General features: G+C 36.5%; 1 protein-coding gene across 2 annotated transcripts; it reads left to right on the top strand.

Annotated features, from left to right (window-relative positions):
* The first annotated feature begins 463 nt into the window (after positions 1-463).
* Positions 464-9,819, top strand: rcc1 (regulator of chromosome condensation 1). Of its 2 annotated transcripts, none has more exons than XM_017351335.3 (10): positions 464-609; positions 1,426-1,523; positions 2,913-3,100; positions 3,211-3,390; positions 5,770-5,866; positions 5,940-6,062; positions 6,556-6,702; positions 6,783-6,902; positions 7,017-7,169; positions 9,064-9,819. In XM_017351335.3, exons 2-10 carry the CDS (start codon positions 1,451-1,453, stop codon positions 9,237-9,239), a joined length of 1,257 nt encoding a protein of 418 aa, XP_017206824.1. In that variant the 5' UTR covers positions 464-609; positions 1,426-1,450; the 3' UTR covers positions 9,240-9,819.
* The last annotated feature ends 8,851 nt before the right edge of the window (positions 9,820-18,670 follow it).

Raw genomic sequence — 18,670 nt, 5'->3', positions numbered from 1 at the left:
CAAGCTTCTATAGTGCAACAGAATTACATAAACAGGACAAAAAAACTGATAAAAATCTAGTTTAAAAATAGAGGTAGTTAATGCAAATGTACAAAGTGACACGTGTTTGTATTATATGTGCAAACTGGCGTGTAAAGTACGTTGTTAAATAAGTTTGTGTGTAAAAAGAAGTGAAGTTTCTTTCACAATTACTGTCATAAGGTGTTGATGGGATGGATTGCCAGAGGGAACTGTTTCTGTGTCGGGCTGTTAAGAAAAACTAATAGTTGAAGAACATCATTAAAAACTTTTAAACGGATAAAACAACGTTTAACTATAAACACGTGCATTAAATTTGGTATTCTAACGTAAAATGACGATTAGCATGATAAAGCTAATTCTTATTTTACAGACGTTTCTACCCGCCTTCCCAATAGTTGGCGCTTCTGAGTCTGTTTATTAGCGCGAATCCACCGGGTCACACGAAGTAGTGCAAGAGTGAGACACGCGTGCGTTACATTCACTCAATGAGTTATTGATGTTCACAAACCTCCTCGAGCGAACACAAACTTTGAACCTGGGAGATTTTCATACACAAGTGTAGCTCATCATCTCAGCTGCCTGTTGACGGTAAGATTAAAAATATTAGTCTTCAGAAAGCATGAGAAATGTAGTGTATGTAGAGCTTGTGAAATGTGTTGCGGAACAAGCCTGAGCCTGTTTGACCCATTCATTGCTATTAACCTCATTTAAAGTGTCTCAACATGATTTTTGTGATGACTTTTCATCAAACTAACTTAAAGGTCACGAGAATAAAACATGGCTTCAAAATGCTATTAGAGACTGCGTTTGTTTTAAATTTTAGCGGGATGTTCCTTTAAGACGTTGAACTTGAACTCAGATCTTATTCCGCCATGTTTAAATTAGTTTCCTGCATTAAAGCTAAAACAATAACAGCCTCGTCTGTTTTCCCCCTCTAATGCCGTGTTAGCCGATTAACCGCCATCAAACATTTGCTGCTGTCAGTCACAAACCGTGAAGTCACAGCCAGAAAAAGAGGCTGTGTGTCAAAAACTCGTCAGTTGCCTGCAATGACCACATTTATAACTGTTATGATGCCAAAAAAAGATGTGTGCCTGTATAAGACCATACACGTTCACGTGCATTAATGCTATACATAGTCAATATACAGCAAAGTGGCTCTAAATGTAATGTAATGATTTATATGTTGTTTACTTAATATGAGATCTATTTTAAAATTATATTAAACAACAAAAACAAAATAAATTGAATTTACTTTTAAGACCTATTCTAGTCTATCATGTTTTTTTTTTTGTAGGCCTGAAGTTCAGTCTTGATTGCTAGATTGGTTAAATAACTTGTCTAAGAAACTATTTTTTTTTCTCTGATGCTTGTTTGTTAACCTGTCTTTATTCATAGTTTCAGGTTTTGTCAAGCATCTGGGCTTACCATGTCTGCAAAAAAAGCTGTGAAGAGACAAACAGCGGCACCAAGCGATTCAACAGTTGCGAAAAAGCTAAAAGGTCATTATTTCATAAAGACTTTTTAATGTTTCTTTAAAGCATAAGAATATTCATATAGCTATTAGGTGTAAATTTGTTGTCAGAAGGAAACAAACTATGATATGTACCTCAAATTTGAAGTTACTGTTGTGTACTCTGTTTTGTGAATATCAATATAGAGGCCTAGATATACACTCACCAGCCACTTTATTAGGTCCAACTGCTCATGAACGCAAATGTCTAATCAGCCAATCACATGGCAGCAACTCTATGCATGCCATGGCGATCTGCTGCAGTTCAAATAGAGCATCAGAATGAAGATGAAAGATGATTTGAGTGACTTTGAGCATGGCATGGTTGTTGGTGCCAGACAGGCTGGTCTGAGGCAAATGGGCAACAGCAGCAGAAGACCACACCGGGTGCCACACCTCTCAGCTAAGAACAGGAAACTGAGGCTACAGTTCACATAGGCTCACCAAAATAAACAATAGAAGATTGGAAAAATGTTTCCTGGTCTGACATTCTTATGCTAGGGTCAAAACTTGCCATCAACAACATGAAAGCATGGATCCATCCTGCCTTGTATCAATGGTTCAGGCTGATGGTGTAATTGTGTGGGGGATATTATCTTGGCACACTTTGGGCCCATTAGTATCTATTGAGCATCAAGTCAAAGCCAAAGCCTATCTGAGCATCGTGTCTGACCATGTCCATCTCTTTATGACCACAGTGTACCCATCTTCTGTTGGCTACTTCCAGCATGATAACGCACTGTCATAAAGCAAATCATCTCAAACTGGTTTCTTGAACATGACCATCAGTTCACTGTTCTTAAATGGCCTCCGCAGTCACCAGTTCTCAATCCAATAGAGCAGGGGTCACCAATCTCGTTCCTGGAAGTCCGGTGCCCTGCAGAGTTTAGCTCCAACTTGCCTAAACACACCTGCTTGGGTGTTTCAAGTATACCCAAGACCTTGATTAGCTTGTTCGGGTGTGTTTGATTAGGGTTAGAGCTAAAATCTGCAGGACACCGAACCTCCAGGTACAAGTTTGGTGATCCCTGCAATAGAGCGTCTTTGAGATGTGGTGAACGGGAGATTTGCATCATGGAAGTGTAGATGACAAATCTGCAGCAACTGTGATGCTATCATGTCAATATGGACCAAAATCTTTGAGGAATATTTCCAGTACCTTGTTGAATCTATGCTGCGAAGGATTAAGGCTGTTCTGAAGGCAAAAGGGTCGAACCCGGTACTAGTATGGTGTACCTATAAAAGTGGCCAGTGAATGTATATTGATTTGCTTAACAAATTCTAGTTATGGGTTTAGATTAATGGATTTATTTTATCTCTGGAGCCACTCATTTTGTGCCACATGCCTCTGAATGTTTCTATTTTTGTTGATTTGTAGTCTCTCATATCAGTCATGGCCAGGAGAAGGGCCTGGTGCTTGTTCTGGGTCAGGGTGATGTTGGTCAGCTTGGCCTGGGAGAGGATGTGATGGAGAGGAAGAAACCAGCTCTAGTGACTCTTCCTGAGGGTATTGTGCAGGCAGTAGCTGGAGGAATGCACACAGTCTGCCTCAGTGACACGGGAAACGTAAGCTCTACACAAATAACATTAATCATAACAGGCTTGAATAGTCATGTTAGTGGGGATTTGAGGTCAGGACTAAAGTTTTTTTTGTTGTTTTTAATGTCGACTTGTAGGTTTATACATTTGGCTGTAATGATGAGGGTGCGCTGGGCCGGGACACATCTGAGGAGGGTTCAGAGACGGTGCCAGCAAAGGTGGATCTTGGAGAGAAGATCATTCAGGTCTCTGCAGGGGACAGTCACTCTGCAGCCCTCACAGAGGACGGAGGCGTCTATGTCTGGGGCTCTTTTAGAGTGAGTATTGCCTTTTTGTGTGCTGCCTTATAGGTCTGGGTATTATGGCCTGAATTATCATAACATTTTTCATATCAGTTGATATCTGGAATTATCTCGATAAATCGCCACTTTAGAATTATAAGGTTCTATCTGACATTTTTGCCAAAATTGAGTAGACATATTCTTGTTAAATGACAACTTATTGACATTGAGATACTTTTTATAAGGTGTTTACATTTTAAGACTTTTTATTAAAAAAAAAAAAGTTACACGCATACTGTCTGCTATGAAATGCAAAAACCTTGAAGCTTGATATCTCAAAATCAACCTGCACCCAGATAGAACCTTATAATTCCAAGGTGATGAAATGTCAAATCTGTTTTAAGTGCAAGACAGATGTTTCCACGTAAGTGAAAGTTGTAGGAACCATAGTTTATTGTTGTTGAAACATGACAAATGTCAAACAGATGTACATTTAAAAATCCTGACATGCAGTATCTGATAAATATTTATAAAACTTATTAGATGCACCTTTATCTTTTGTTTTATATGTAAAATATATTAAAGGAATGCTTAACTTTTTTTTCTTTTTTTAGAAATAAGCTCCTTTAACAAGTCTACAGTTGCCATTTTTTAATTCATCTAGCCAACCTGAGGCTGGTCTCAAATTAAAGGGATAGTTCACCAAAAATATGAAAGTTTACACAGAAGTTTTACAAAACCTTTGAGTTTTTGTTGAACCAAAATAAGTTTTTTGAAGTAAGCTGGAAACCTGTAACCATTTACTTCCATAGTGTTTGTTAATCATACTATGGAAGTCGGTACAGGTTTCCAGCTTTTTCAAAATATCTTGTTTAACAGAAGAAACTCAGACAGGTTTGAAAGGGGTAAAGGGAGAGCAAATGATTGGGTGAAACTCTTCCTTTAACAGTTTTTCTAACATTGTTATAGAAATTTGATCAAAACAGTAACACCTCTTAATTTGTTGAAATATCCTCTACAATTATTACAAAGCCTAATATAACTTGTTACTCAATCATATGTAAAACCACATTTGCATCTTATTAGTGTTGTGTGTTATTAATGTCATGCTGAAACTGCTTTCTATGTTGATTGTATGAAAAAAGACTAGCCTGAACACATCAAGAATAAATACAAATGCTGTAGCTTAATGACAACAATTGTTCCATTGCTCCTTTAATGCATGTCTACATTAATAATTTGATAATTCATTGATTTGGTATAGTAGTTTGGTACAGTTTCTGCTGGGTGTCTGCGGGGTCTTGAAGTGTTAATGTCTTAAATTTCAAAAACAAAATTTTAGGCCTTTTAAAGTCTTAAATCCACATAAATATTGTGTTGTGTGTCTTGCATCGTTTTAAACTGGTCTTAAATTTCCTCTGTCCATGTAAAGCTTTACCCAATCAGGCCGACATCCATCCAATCACCAACAATTAATCTTAATAAAATCAGGGAAAGAAAACTTAAAACAATTACACAGTTCCTCATGATGATAATAGAGCAGTATATCTTTTCACATTCTCCCATTCATACAAAAACTATTTACAAAAGGGGGAGCAGACATTTTTATTTATATGCATGAAACTTAAGGTTTTATAACAAATTCATTAGGTTGAATAGAAGTTATACTCAACAATTTGGATCAAAAACCAACAAATATATATTTTTGATTATGTAATTGCCTTGGTGAAAGTGTATACAACTACAATAATCTTGTTTTGACACATTAAAGTATACCATTAAGAAATATATTTATTTGTTTATTTATTTATTTATTTTTATTTGGAAACCGGGCCATTAGAAATAATCATTCGTGTAAAGCCCTGTATAAGTCTAAAATTTAATTCATAATGGTCTCAAATGGGTCTTAAATTTGACTTGATGAAAGTTGCAGAAACCCTGTTCTGGTACTACAGCAAATCCTTGGTCAGTCTAGCAGAATACAGAACAACTTTCTAACTGGATTGTTCTTGACACACTATCTCTCTTTAGCAGTGCTGTTGTGAACATCAGTGCTGTTTCATCTGCTGTAAATCATTTGTGTTGTTGGTTAAAAAAATAATAATTATAAATAAATAAATAATACTTAAACTTGTATGTAAACAAACCGGATCTTCTGCTGTGTTGCTGTTGGAAGTGATCAATGTGGTGAGTGGACAAACTGTCTGGATGATGCAAAAAAGCAATACTATTTAATTCTGCTTTAAAACAAATATATCAAACACGTTATCGCTTTTTTTTTTTTTTTTTTTTTTTTTTTTTTTTTTTCAATTAAAACTTTTATTGTGAAAATTCTTTGTGCTCGTAGCAATACTGGTTTAGTATGAAAGTGTTGACTTGACTTCTATGACTTCTGACTTCTCCTTTCTGTTCCAGGACAATAATGGCGTAATTGGACTCCTGGAGCCCATGAAAAAATGCACTGTGCCTGTCAAAGTTCCTATAGACAAACCTGTGGTTAAAATAGTCTCAGGTGGGTCATTTAGGGTGTAATGTGATGGTAGTGTATGAATTTGTTCTAATGGTGTTTTGTATTGCTGCTAAAGGGAATGATCATTTGGTCATGCTGACTGCGCATGGAGAGCTGTACACCTCAGGATGTGGAGAACAAGGCCAGCTGGGCCGTGTGGCTGAACACTTTGCCAACCGTGGAGGAAGGAAGGGATTGAGTATGTATCTTGCTGTTGGATGAATTATCTCCTGGAATGTGAATAAACCTTATGAGCTTATGAGAATCTTTTTGTTTGTTTTTGTTTGAATGCATGTATATGTGTGTGTATTTTAATTATTGGCCACTTGTACTGTAGGCATTTAAAAATATTTTATTTTCCAATTGACCTTATTTTTTATTTTTTGCATCAGCTGCTGTTACAGGATTCAAAAAAACACACTTGACAAATCACCATATTAAATGTATTTTTGAAGGGTCATGCTAGACAGACTAGAGTAATAATTCATTGCTTCATTATTCAGTGACACTTGATCCTTCAAAAATGACATTATAGGGCATTCATCGATCCTATTAATTTTTAAAATGTAGTTTAGGAATGTGTAGCAAGATTAATAAATGTTAGTGAAAAGGGTTTGTAGGCATTCCAGTTACTGCTATTATTGCTGAATGTGTTTTACAGAGTATTCATATTTTCATTTTCCCTGTCTCAGTGAGACTGCTGGAGCCGCAGATGGTTATAATAAAACCGCGAGGGAAGGTGGTCTTCACTGATGTCTTCTGTGGGGCATACTTCACCTTCGCTGTTTCTAAAGAGGGGCACGTCTATGGATTTGGCCTTTCCAACTACCATCAGCTTGGTAAGATTTTACATATTTAATCCTGGTGATAATATGGTTGCATTTTGCACTCTTTTTATATATTTTTTTCTTTAATACAGGCACCCAAAGCACAAACACTTGCTTTGTTCCTGTGAAACTCAGCTCTTTCAAAAACTCCACCACCTCCTGGGTGGGTTTCTCTGGAGGACAGCATCACACACTGTGCCTCAATTCAGAAGGTAATTTATTCGCAAATCTCATTGCGTAGCTGTGTGGTGTTTCATATTCTGCTGCTGCTGAATCATGTGCTCCAGTGTTTATAAAGGATGTTTTTCTGCTGTTTCTCTCCACAGGAAAGGCGTACAGTCTAGGCCGGGCAGAGTATGGTCGTCTGGGTTTGGGGAAGGACGTCGGAGAGAAGAGTGAGCCCACAGTTGTTCCTGGGATCAGTGATGTTCAAGTGGTTGCCTGTGGTGCCTCTGTTAGCTACGCTGTCACCAAACAAGGTGAGAACACATCCTCTGCTTTTTTCATGGAATTTAGATTTAATGTGGATCATTTTTTTTTATTGCACATGAAACTACATGTCGTTATGCAACTTTGAAATGCAAAATGAACAACTAAGACTACTTTATCCACCATCATCAAATCTTTCTTGGGGTCTTTTTACCCTTCCATATTTGAAAGCATTACAAAGTTAGCTTGACTTAAAAAAATAAATAATAATAATAATAATATCAGTTCAAATAATCAACTCTAAATTTCCTTAATTTTAGTAGCAAGTCTTTTTGTAGGAAGTAAATAATTAGTTGGACTGGAAAGAATCTGCAGACTCTTTTGGAAAATATAAAGGGGTGTTTTAATGTTAACTTATACTTTCACTGTCAATTTATATTAAGTTTTTACTGCAAATGGCACAACCATAATGGAATTGTAAATATACATATTACCTTGTATTGTATTTTTTCTTATGTTTTTTTATTAAATAAAAAATCTTTAAATAAATTCATTTACAGACAACTACGCGAGTAAATGAATGCATCGGATGATCTGTTTGCTTGTTTGCAGAAAGCTTTGGGTACAGATTCAGTGTTTGTTTGTTTGTTTGTTTGTTTTTTGTTTTTTTTCCAGTCCCAGTACTGATCAGTTTTGCTGAAAACTGCATATTTTGATTTAACAGTTAAATATTTGTATAGGAGTTACCATGTAATAAAAGCATACCTGACAACATTGACAACAGTTAGCTTCAAATGATAAAATACATAGCAAACGTTAGGCATTATTGACAATAAAATTAAAGGTTTAGCCTATTAAAATCAATGGCCTATACAGAAATTTAATCGTTATTAATCTCGTTCACTCTTTCATAAGCTGTGTTTAAATATTGATTAATTACTAATAGTTATTTAGTGAAGAACAGTAAATGAGTCTCGTTTTGTTTGATAAGAGGTGTCACTGTAAGAATGCACAGATCTTTAGGCTAATGAAAGCATTTGATTACTTGAGTAACTGTTTATGCTCCATTTTGGTGAAAATTAGTTGTTTAAAATAAAACAAGCAGGATGGATTTGTTTACATATTATTAAGTGTATTTGTCGGTTTAAACATGCACCCTAATCCAAAAGTAACTATATTCACTCTAAATGATGTGTACAGAAGCTGATCTGGGAACAGTTTATCATACGGACCGTGTCCGTCAGTCAGCATTAATACATGCATGCACTGATACAGAGATTGTACAGTTAAGGCAACAGGAAACTTTAAAACAAAAAAATAAATGAATATGTTTTTAGATTAATTTCATTGTGTTTTCAAGCCACAATAGTGAATCCACAATTCTCTTGAACAGCTCTTGCATTTTTCATTTTTGAGATCGGCTCTGTATGAAAAGTGAAAGTACAATCATCAACACAAAGATTAAAAACACGGGAGAAATATGGAAAATACTTAAATGGGATGATTAAATGGTAGAATATGGGAGAATCCTAAAGCTAAAGTGGGAGTGTTGACTGGTAATGTATTAGTGGGATAAAGGAAGTTTTTTTTTTTTTTTTTTTTTTTTTTTTTTTTTTTTTTCTTCTTTCAATAAATTGCTTGTTGGTTTATCCAATATTTATTGATTTTTTTGTATTTTGATAATTTAAATTGCACCGTGTGAAGCTGATCAAAACTGACCAGTCCATTTAGCTTTTAGCATTCATTGTCTATTTATGTATTTATGGCAAATGGAACATGACGTATTGTTGTTCACAGTGTGTCTTCCACCCGTAATTACATTCATTGCAGCACTCAGAGTGTTGTATTTTTAGAACATTAAACAATAACGTGATGTGCTCTAGGCTTGTTTTGATTTTGCATTAGCGCTGTTTGACTTCTCTAACGCTGGTATGTGTTTGCCAGGCTCTGTGTTTTCCTGGGGAATGGGCACCAACCTGCAGCTGGGCACAGGAGAGGAGGAGGATGAATGGAGCCCTGTGGAGATGACTGGTAAACAGCTGGAAAACCGTGTGGTTCTGTCGGTGTCCAGCGGAGGGCAGCACACAGTCCTGCTGGTCAAAGATAAGCAGGAGAGCTGATCATTAACTCCTCCACTAAAGACAGCTTAGCCAAACTACTGTATCAGTGGTATCTGTAACCTATAGGGGTGTCTGGGGTTCATAATGCTTCCTGTGCTGAGCCAAGCCAGTCAATGAGGGAGGATCATCTAATTAAACCTTTTGTCCCGCTTTATCGGGAGCCCAAATGTTCACTGGATATGCTCCGGTAGATGATCAAAGAGCCTTTTTTATGGACTTTTTTTTTTTCCTTGCTTTATTTTCTTAATTCTTTTTAACAAAGATCTTTAGAATGCTTCCTAGAGACTGCCTGTTGCGAATGATTGTATGCATGAATACGTGATTTAATAAGTCTTTTAAAATGAGTTTCCCCAGAAACTGTTTTTTTTTTAAATTCCACATTTTGGTGCGAGCAATAACGGGTTACAATAGCAGGTTTAATCAGGATAATAACACATTCGGGGGGAGAAAACTAAACTGATTCAGTATTGCTGTACTTAACAGTGTTGAACTCTTTTTCTTAATCTCTTAAATGAAACTGTTATTGTATCCATGCATTGCTGCCCTGTGGACGATTAATAAAAATGTGTGTTTACAGAAACCGATATATGGGTACTCACTAAAAAGTTGATTTAAGCAGGTATATTAGGGTCTATTTTGAATATGCAATTTCAAGCCTTTAGTGTTATAACTTTCACATTCTTCGGGGTGTACTGCTTGTATTTGTAAGTTAGTTAATTTGTAATTGGTTAATTTGGGATTTATTTTTATGTATTTTGAGAGCTGCAGTAATACAAGTTGCGGAATAATATTACTTTTGTAACTGAGTAAAGTAACACACTACTATGAAAAACAAGTAATGATATTCGAGTTGCTTTTTGTGAAAATTTAATGGCTTTTAAAAAAAAATAAGTTGCTAAATTAAATTGACTCAGTAGCTATGTTTTCAACCACCTATTTTTATGTACGTTTTGCCAATGCGCATAAACGGTTGATGGAAACGCCATGATGCGCATAAACCGTCTTACTGTTTAACTAATACCGTTTAAGCATTAGATATCTTTTACTATTAATGACCTCCAGAATCAAGAGCATCTGTGCCCCACGTCTGACAACTTCAAATGCCACCGAACGTTCACAGCATGTCAGGATTGCCTTCTGAGGCGGAAGTCATTTATTAAATTAAGAAAAGATTGACACAGCTTCTCCTACAGCAGTAAAATCAGTTTTTACTGTTGATATTTGGCGCCAGTTAATCAGCAAGTGACGATTATGTTCGCTTTGACTCTTTGGATGAAAATGCTGCTTTATTCGCACTTCTTTTATGCGATAATCCAGTTTTGCATGGTTCATTCTCATTTTTGGATGGAAACAGCTATTGATTTTACTTGAGACATATAATGCTAAAGTAGCAAACATTGCTTTAAACCTTCAATAATTTGTATATATAGCTCAGGGGTCTGTTCTTCATATGTGGATTACTCTATTAGCTGGATATAGTTAACATTATATACAAATATACAAATGCATAGCATTTTTACGGTACCAGCTTTAGTACAGTTTGTCTATAATATTAGACATGCACAATATTTCACTTTTTTATTTTTTTAAGGAATAATTTATGCGGTCTTGCACATGTTTTGACTGCTAATATGATGGTGAATTGATGCTTCGTCGAAGTTGTAGATACCTTTACTGATATCGAAGCTTTTTTAACCAGCCAGTTATTTCTTTTAAGAAACTTGCCAAATTAAGCCGATTAAGAAACTTGAAATGGCCTAGGTCACTAAAGAAAGTCCGCTCTAAATGTAAAACTAAATATTCTTGACACATGAAAGTGTAAAGTCTGCAGCTCACAACAAAAGTGAAGAGCTATTGCGCATCATATTTCACAAACCATTCACTACGAGTTTAAGGTAATTTTGCTCACATGAATAATTAAATATTAATCAGATGGTCGTTACGCTGCTGTGCCATCAGCCAATCGTTGCATTGTTGATCATGATTTCAAGGGTCAATAGATCTGTTCTTCACAACACTCACAGAGATCTCGGATCAGTTTATCCAGACATTTTAATGTGATTCGCCAACTTGTCAAGACCCAAATTAGCCAGAGATCAGTCATCAAGATTAAAAGATCCAGGATCTGTCAAATCACCTTGGATCATTTAAGCAAATTTTACTGTTTTAAATATTACTCAAAGTAGGAGTAAAAAAATAGCCCTTTAAAAAGTACTCATGAGTAGTGAGAATAATGCTGTTGAAAGTGGATGCATTTACATGTAATTTGTGTATGTGTGTAATTGTAACATTCTGTAGTGCATTTAGTTATTGCCCAGCAGGCACACAATGTCATAAGATGTTAATATTAGGTTAGATTTGGGTTGTGATGTCAGGTGACCAAAATTCAATGTCTAGCCAGCGTCTAAGGACAACATTATTTTGATGTCCAATAATGACATCAAATGACGTTGATATTTGGTTGATTTTAGGTTGTTAGAAAGTGACCAAAATCCAATGTCGAGCCAATATCTTAAACCAACATTCTATTGATGTCAAATACTGACATTTATTCATCAGTTATGGCTACCAAAATTTAACATCTGATGTCATAGTGGTAACATCGACACAACGTCAAACTGTAACATCATTAGATGTTGATATGTGGTTGGTTTTAGGTTGGACGTTGGACATTGACATCGAGCGGACATTGAATTCTGATGTGAACCCGATTTTCATTTCCAAACAAAATGCAGCATCTCCATGACATTAGGGTACAATTTTAATCTGACGGCATGTTGACGTCTTATGCCTGCTGGGTGTTTATGGCCATTTCGGTCATCATACAGTAAATATCCATCATCTTCTCATCAGTGACATGCATCTAATCCAGGGGTGGCCATACTCAGTCCTGGAGGGCCGGTGTCCTGCAAAGTTTAGTTCCATCCCAATTAGACGCACCTGGGAAACATCCGTGCAGGTGTGTTGAGACAAGTTGGAGCTAAAATCTGCAGGATTTCTGGGTCAATGTGTGTAAAGATTTTGAACATCATCTTGGACACTTTTAATGCTTCCAAACAGTTTGCTGCAATGTAAATTGCACATGTCTTGAAGTAGTTCATTATGATGCAATTTACCTTCTATGTGTGATTTGATTGGACAGTAATTACAGGACTGATTTTTCTCATTCCCATAAACAAGAAAAAATAAAGTAGTGACTGCAGGTTGAGGGAAAGTAGTGGAGTAAAAGTACAGATACTGCACTAAAAGATACTCAAGGAAAAGTATACATCTTGAAAACTACTTAGTAAATTACAATTTCTGAGAAAAACTACTCACAGTAATTTGAGTATTTGTAATTAGTTACTTTACATCACTACAGCCAGGTAGTAAAAAGTAATGTAATGCATTACTTGCAATAAAAAGAAACTAAGTAACATAACCAGTTACTTTTTTGGGGAATAACCCAATATTGTAATGCATTACTTTCAAAAGTAACTTTTCCCAACACTGATTGAAAGAGTACAAAAAAAATACTGCCAAATATATAGTACAAGTAGAGTATTTGTTCTAAATACTAAAGGTATGAGAAGTATCCGTTTTAAATTTTATTAAAATATGCACCCATAATAAGCTGATAACGCAGGGCATGTGAGTGAAATCTGTGTAACCCAAGTGGCAAATATATACAGGGCTCCTGTGTGTTGTGGAAATTCTGGAATATCAAGGAATTTAAATATTTTAGATGAAAGTCAGAATTGTAATAGTTTTGTGTCAGAGTCGTGGGATATGAGGGATTTGTTTGTCGCTTTGACAAAATGTTTGCATTGTTTCCTACTTGTTTTAATGGTTGGGCTATATTTCAGCACATTCCTTTTAGTTCACCAACTGGCTATCATTGAGTCTCGTGTGGTTGAAAAGCTCATCTGAGTGAGAGCAGCACATTAACAGTGTTTGCTTGGGATGTGAGCTACTGAGAAGTATTTATTTTTATTAATTCAAGTTCCCAACTTAATTTTAGCATTCTCCATAACTTTTTTCTTAAGTTTGGATAGCTAAAAAACAGTTAGCAGCACTATGACTAAGTGGTTAGCAAGGTTGCCTCACAGCTAGAAGGTTGCTGGTTTGAGTCCCAATTGGACCAGAAGCCATTTCTGTGTGAAGTTTACATCATCTCCCTTTATTCAAACGGTTTTTCCCCACAGTCCAAAGTCATGCAGTACAGCTGAATTGGATCAAATAAATTGTCCATAGTGTGTGAATGGGATAGTGTGTGGATTGCAGATCTGGGTTGTGGCTTGAAGGACGTGCGTTGTGTAAAGCATGCCAGAAAAATTTGGCCGTTTATTCCACTGTCCACTTGTTAAATCGTGATTTACCGTCCAGGTCCAAGCCGCCACTCATTTGAATTTCATATTCATTTCATATCACACGTGGTGTACACAACAGTCTCTGCACTTGCTGCATCACTGACACCAATATTTTAACAATTGTTTTAAAAAATTTATCACTTTCTGGCCATTGGATATTAGGCACAGATCTAATCACCATTTGTTAAGTCTCCTCATACAGTTGGATTGAGCGCTTGGACCCGGAAGCTGCTTCGCATGACATAACACTTAACAAGTGAGTTGTGATCCCTCATAATACAGCCGCATGATAGTAACTAAAAAGTTCAAGTTACTGTATGTAAACTGAAGAAAATTATTCCACCTAATTTTTGTTAGTCTTTATTTTATCCTAACTTAACTTTTTATGGTTGCGTACCATAATTTCTTTTTTTTATTAAGCTGCAAAAACTTTTTTTAAAGTTACATATTGGTTTTTATTTAAGTATATGAATATACAACTTTGTATATTTTTAAGCTGTCCAAACTTGATTTCATCTTTCAGTTATTTCAAGTGATCTTGAAAATTGCTATGGTGTTTTTTTATTTGTTTATTTTTATATATAAGAGTTTACTGCACTTGAGTTCTCTTTCTGTAGCAGCTAAAGTTTTGGATGTCTCAGACTGTCACATAAAATGGTAGCAGTGATGTACTTTAGTAAGTGGTAGCATTTAAGGCTAATTCTTCAGTTGAATTATTCTGGTCTGTTTACCATTTGCTTGGGTTTAGAAAAAGGAATGAATGATGAATCCCTTTTATTCCTGGTCTGATCTTCCTTTTCTGTGGAAAGGTTTCTTTTTACATGCATTTGGTTCATTTACCGGGATTGCTTTCCTAAGAAGTAGCAGAAATATATATACGCTAATGTCAGATAGGTTATTTGAAATGTCATAGTTGAAGCTTATATAAGCATGTACTAAAGCACTTGAGGCTGGAAATGGTTTGGTCGCTATTGATAAAATTTGCAGATCAAAGCACCTCTTCAGCATCCATGAAGGGGAAATGGTATTGTGCTCTCCGTCTGTTCTTTATGTTCCAACCCACAGTGAGTCATACCGAGAGACTTTGTGGGGTATTTCAGCTGAAAAGCCCTTCAAGGCCCACTTTCTCTGAAAGCTTTGAAATGCTAACAGCCTCTTCTGCAAGCACTTAATTGACCACCATCATTTAATGCCGTTATCTGTGTTTTTTGATACCCGGTGTGAGACAGCATGAGGTATCATCTGCACTGAGCAGTGGACAGGACACTGCCTTTAAATGTTATTGTTTATAATGCCAGCAAGCTACTTTAAATGCATTTGAGAGAGAGCGAGAGAGACGTCCTCATTAAATGAGTCACTGTTAACTGAAGTTTCCAAAAAAGTCATGAAAATGAGAACTTTCACAGCAGGCAGCCCAAGAAGTGGTTAAATGGATTTTGTACAGCATGTAAGAAGTGCACTTCAGTACTTCTCCATTACTAAAAAGTTGTGCATGAAATGCCCCTGAAACATGTTTTTAAATGTTTAGGATTCTTTAAAGGTGCTGTATGCACGTTTTTGACTCTTCTTAAGCATAAAAACACAATATGTTTGCAGTTATTTAAGAAACATGCTAAGATTGTTTGTCTGAAAAACAGTGCTGAAGTCTACTTTGGAAATGTGCATTACGTGCCATTATGCGTGCACATCTGTCTTTGTCTAATTTGTCTAATGCCACTTTAGCCAATTATATTTCAGCGCTCTGGGTTGCCTTGGTTGGAAAAACACATATTTGATTCATTCATTCAGTCAGGAAGGCTCACAAAGCAAAATGCGACTTCTGGTGGACAGACTCCGAAATGAACACATGGGGTGGTTATTAATTAGCAAATAATATACATATTACTGTACGAACGTAAACATTATGTATACATAAATGTAGATGCTGAATCACTGATATGTGTTGGTTTTGAGTCTAAAGTTCGATTTTTAAACGGTTTATTTTCAAGGTGAGCTACCTGCTGCTACTTTCAGTATGGCAATAAATGTCATGTAAAATGGCATTCAAATTCACATTATTGGCATTTAACACTGAATAAATCACATGAGGTGTACCTGAGGTGATCGTTGTCAATTTTTCTCTTGTTCAGCTGCAAGAAATGGAAACCGTTTCTAATATATCAATTCAAGGTGTTGGTTAGAAAAAGTACTTCTTTTAATATGGAAAATTTTCCTTCTATCACATGCTGTTGCTTTTACATAGAACACGATTTAAATCAGTCTTTAGGCTCGACTGTCAGTATCCCTCCTGTTGGTCCTCAATCTGGCAACCTGTGCTTGGGTTTGTTTTGATCCAGGAATGCAATACCTGGTTCAACCACTGGGTGTCTAATTTACATACTTATAGTTAAATGTCATTAAACGGATGAAAATCTTTTATTAATTTGCTGCCGCTTTTCTGTAATTGCATGTGAGTTCTTTAACTGCAGCATGTTAAGCTCTCTTTCGGCCACCATACTACGAATGAATTTAAATGGAGTATGAATTGAATTAGAGTTTTTTTCTGAGCTGTAATTTGATTGTTATTGATGTCGACAGACAAGCAGTGATTAGTTAAAGGGTGCCTATTTTACCCCATTTTCAAGATTTAGGATGAGTCTTTTGTGTCTTCAGAATGTGTCTGTAAAGTTTCAGCTCAAAACACTTAAGATTGTTTATTATACCTTTCAGAATATTGGATTTTCTGCTTCGAACACAATGTAGCTGTTTTTGTTGCCTGTGCCTTTAACGCTAGTTCTCCCCACTCACTGTTCTAATTTACCTGTCAAAGTGTAAAAAGTGTCAAAGTGTACCGCAATCTCAGGGCGCACTCACAATATGTACAGTTGCCTTGAACTAGGCCAGAGCACACTTCTCCCCCCTCCTTTCTCCTCTGAAGGCCCGCACTCACATTGCCTGAGCACGCTTATGTCATCGATGATTCGCTTTTCAGTTTAAGAAGTGCTCTTGTTTTGATTTCTTTATATCGTTTTAGTCATATGAGATGCAGAGACAAGCAGTCAAATATTTCGCCAAACAGATCAGCCGCTTTTGACGCTCATAAACAATCATAAAGTCCTTGTGCTGCAGGAATTAGGAGGTTTGCTTAAAGTGCAGCTGTCGTGCAGTGAGAGGGTTTGGGTTTTTAATAATCTACGACAGTTTGTGTTCATTTAACAGTATAAATGATTAATAAATCCAAATGAAACAGTCCCTTAAAAGGCACATCTCGTCTTCAGTTTCGGGCTCAGGCGCACTTTGCACTCACACTACAAGTGAACCGCGCTCTGGCACACCTCTTCCAAGCGGGCCAGGGCCAGCCAACTGAACTGTGCCTGAGCCCAATTCAGAGCACTCACACTTCTCAAACGATCCGAGAAATGGGCCTGGACATGTTTCGCATAGCATAGTGTGAGTGCGCCCTCAGTCTCGGCTGCGTCAGATAAACAGCACAGTGACCAACATGGAAGCAGATCTCAGGTCATTTTTGTGAGAAATACAACAGTAATTCACCAGGATTATTTGATGTATGTGCTGTGGAGTTAATTTAAACCTTTTGACGAGTCACACAAAGTGTCGTTACAAATTCACGCACACACACACAGCGGATGCGTTTAGCTTTGCACTGTTTTTGCATGTCAAATGTGGAAGGATTAATATCCACTGCTGTATGGATATCCGTTATGTTAACGAACAAGATATACAAGATTTAACATCCACAAACCAGGATTGAAGCGTCGTCTTTTATAATTGTACTGACATGCTACTGTGGTGAAAAAGATGGTAAAATTGCTGTAATTCATTAACATGCTCTGTTTTAAAAACGTTTTAAATTTGTAAAACTTATTCTTGATCCCAGTTGATGATGATTACAGAAAGATCACAGATATTTTAATCTCAATTGCTTTGTGCACGTCCTGTCTTGTTGATATGATTATACGTGTTACTACGGAGACATGTTAATACCCAGCTGTCAATCAATTCGCTGGCGGGAAAACCGCACTCCTACGTCACATTGCGGTGGGCCTCAAAATGGATTTGGATCCTATTTTAACATCAGGAAATTTTTAAAAAGGAGACCTATTGCCATTATATCACTCCGATTTGACAGTGAACACTCTATACATACAAACAGTTCTGTCCAAAAAGCTTACAAAAGATGATTTTCATCATAGGTGCCCTTCAAGGCCTTTTATTTTCTTTTGCATGCGCTTAATCTGTCATTATTACTAAAAAAAAAAAAAACAATAATAGTGTTGACTATTGAAATCAAAAGCACTTGTGATATCATTACTGAAAACTGATGCTACTGTAATTGTTCCGGTTAAAGATGTTGGTTTTTTCAGGCATAAAATGTGCATCATATTTTTTATAATATCAGCAGCATGTCATAAACCATTAGGCCGGTCGTTATTGCATAGAGTCCCATCTTAATGGGTAAACATCCACGTGTCACCATGGAAACTGTACAGAGAAACCCTTAATGGAAATCTGGTTTTCCTGGATACTTTGTCCAAACAAAAATGATAGGGAATTGCCAAGATTAGAGATCAACTGAGTGTGAAGCCTATGTAAATATTTGACATTTATACATAAATGCTGTTTCATATCTGTGACAGCTGACAGTCAAATAAAAATGAGGTCCATTTAGCAAGGTTTTGTTTTAAGAGCTGTGGACACTTGCGATAATATCCAAAAATGAATGCAAACATCCACAATAAATCTCTGGTTTATCCCACAGATTATCGATAATGCGCCTCACAAGGACTCGGAAGGAATTGAGGCTTGCAAGATCGTGTAGCAAGTGATCCTCCTGATCAATCTAGCTGACATGCTGTCTGTCATTTCTGCGCCTCGTGATGTTTCCCTCCACCCACTAGTGTAAACAGCGTTGCTCTCTGATCCACTGTTTATGTCATTATGTAACAAATACTCTGGACCGCAATCACGAGGAACCGGAGAAGCACATAAGTGACATTTTGCTCACCATAATGATGTTGTTTAGATTCTATATGTGTGTCTGCTGGCCACCTGAGACTCTGTGATGCTTCATAACCATTTCTG

The sequence above is a fragment of the Danio rerio genome, chromosome 16 (assembly GCF_049306965.1).
Source record: "Danio rerio strain Tuebingen ecotype United States chromosome 16, GRCz12tu, whole genome shotgun sequence".
NCBI lineage: Eukaryota > Metazoa > Chordata > Actinopteri > Cypriniformes > Danionidae > Danio > Danio rerio.
This window is presented reverse-complemented; position numbering and strand designations above follow the sequence as displayed.

What these genes read in the sequence shown, in the direction of transcription:
- rcc1 (XM_017351335.3), top strand. Translation starts at nt 1,451, where the DNA reads ATGTCTGCAAAAAAAGCTGTGAAGAGACAAACAGCGGCACCAAGCGAT. An exon ending in GCCTCAGTGACACGGGAAAC is followed by an intron (nt 3,101 to 3,210) that starts GTAAGCTCTACA and finishes GTCGACTTGTAG; the next exon opens with GTTTATACATTTGGCTGTAA. An exon ending in TGTGGTTAAAATAGTCTCAG is followed by an intron (nt 5,867 to 5,939) that starts GTGGGTCATTTA and finishes TTGCTGCTAAAG; the next exon opens with GGAATGATCATTTGGTCATG.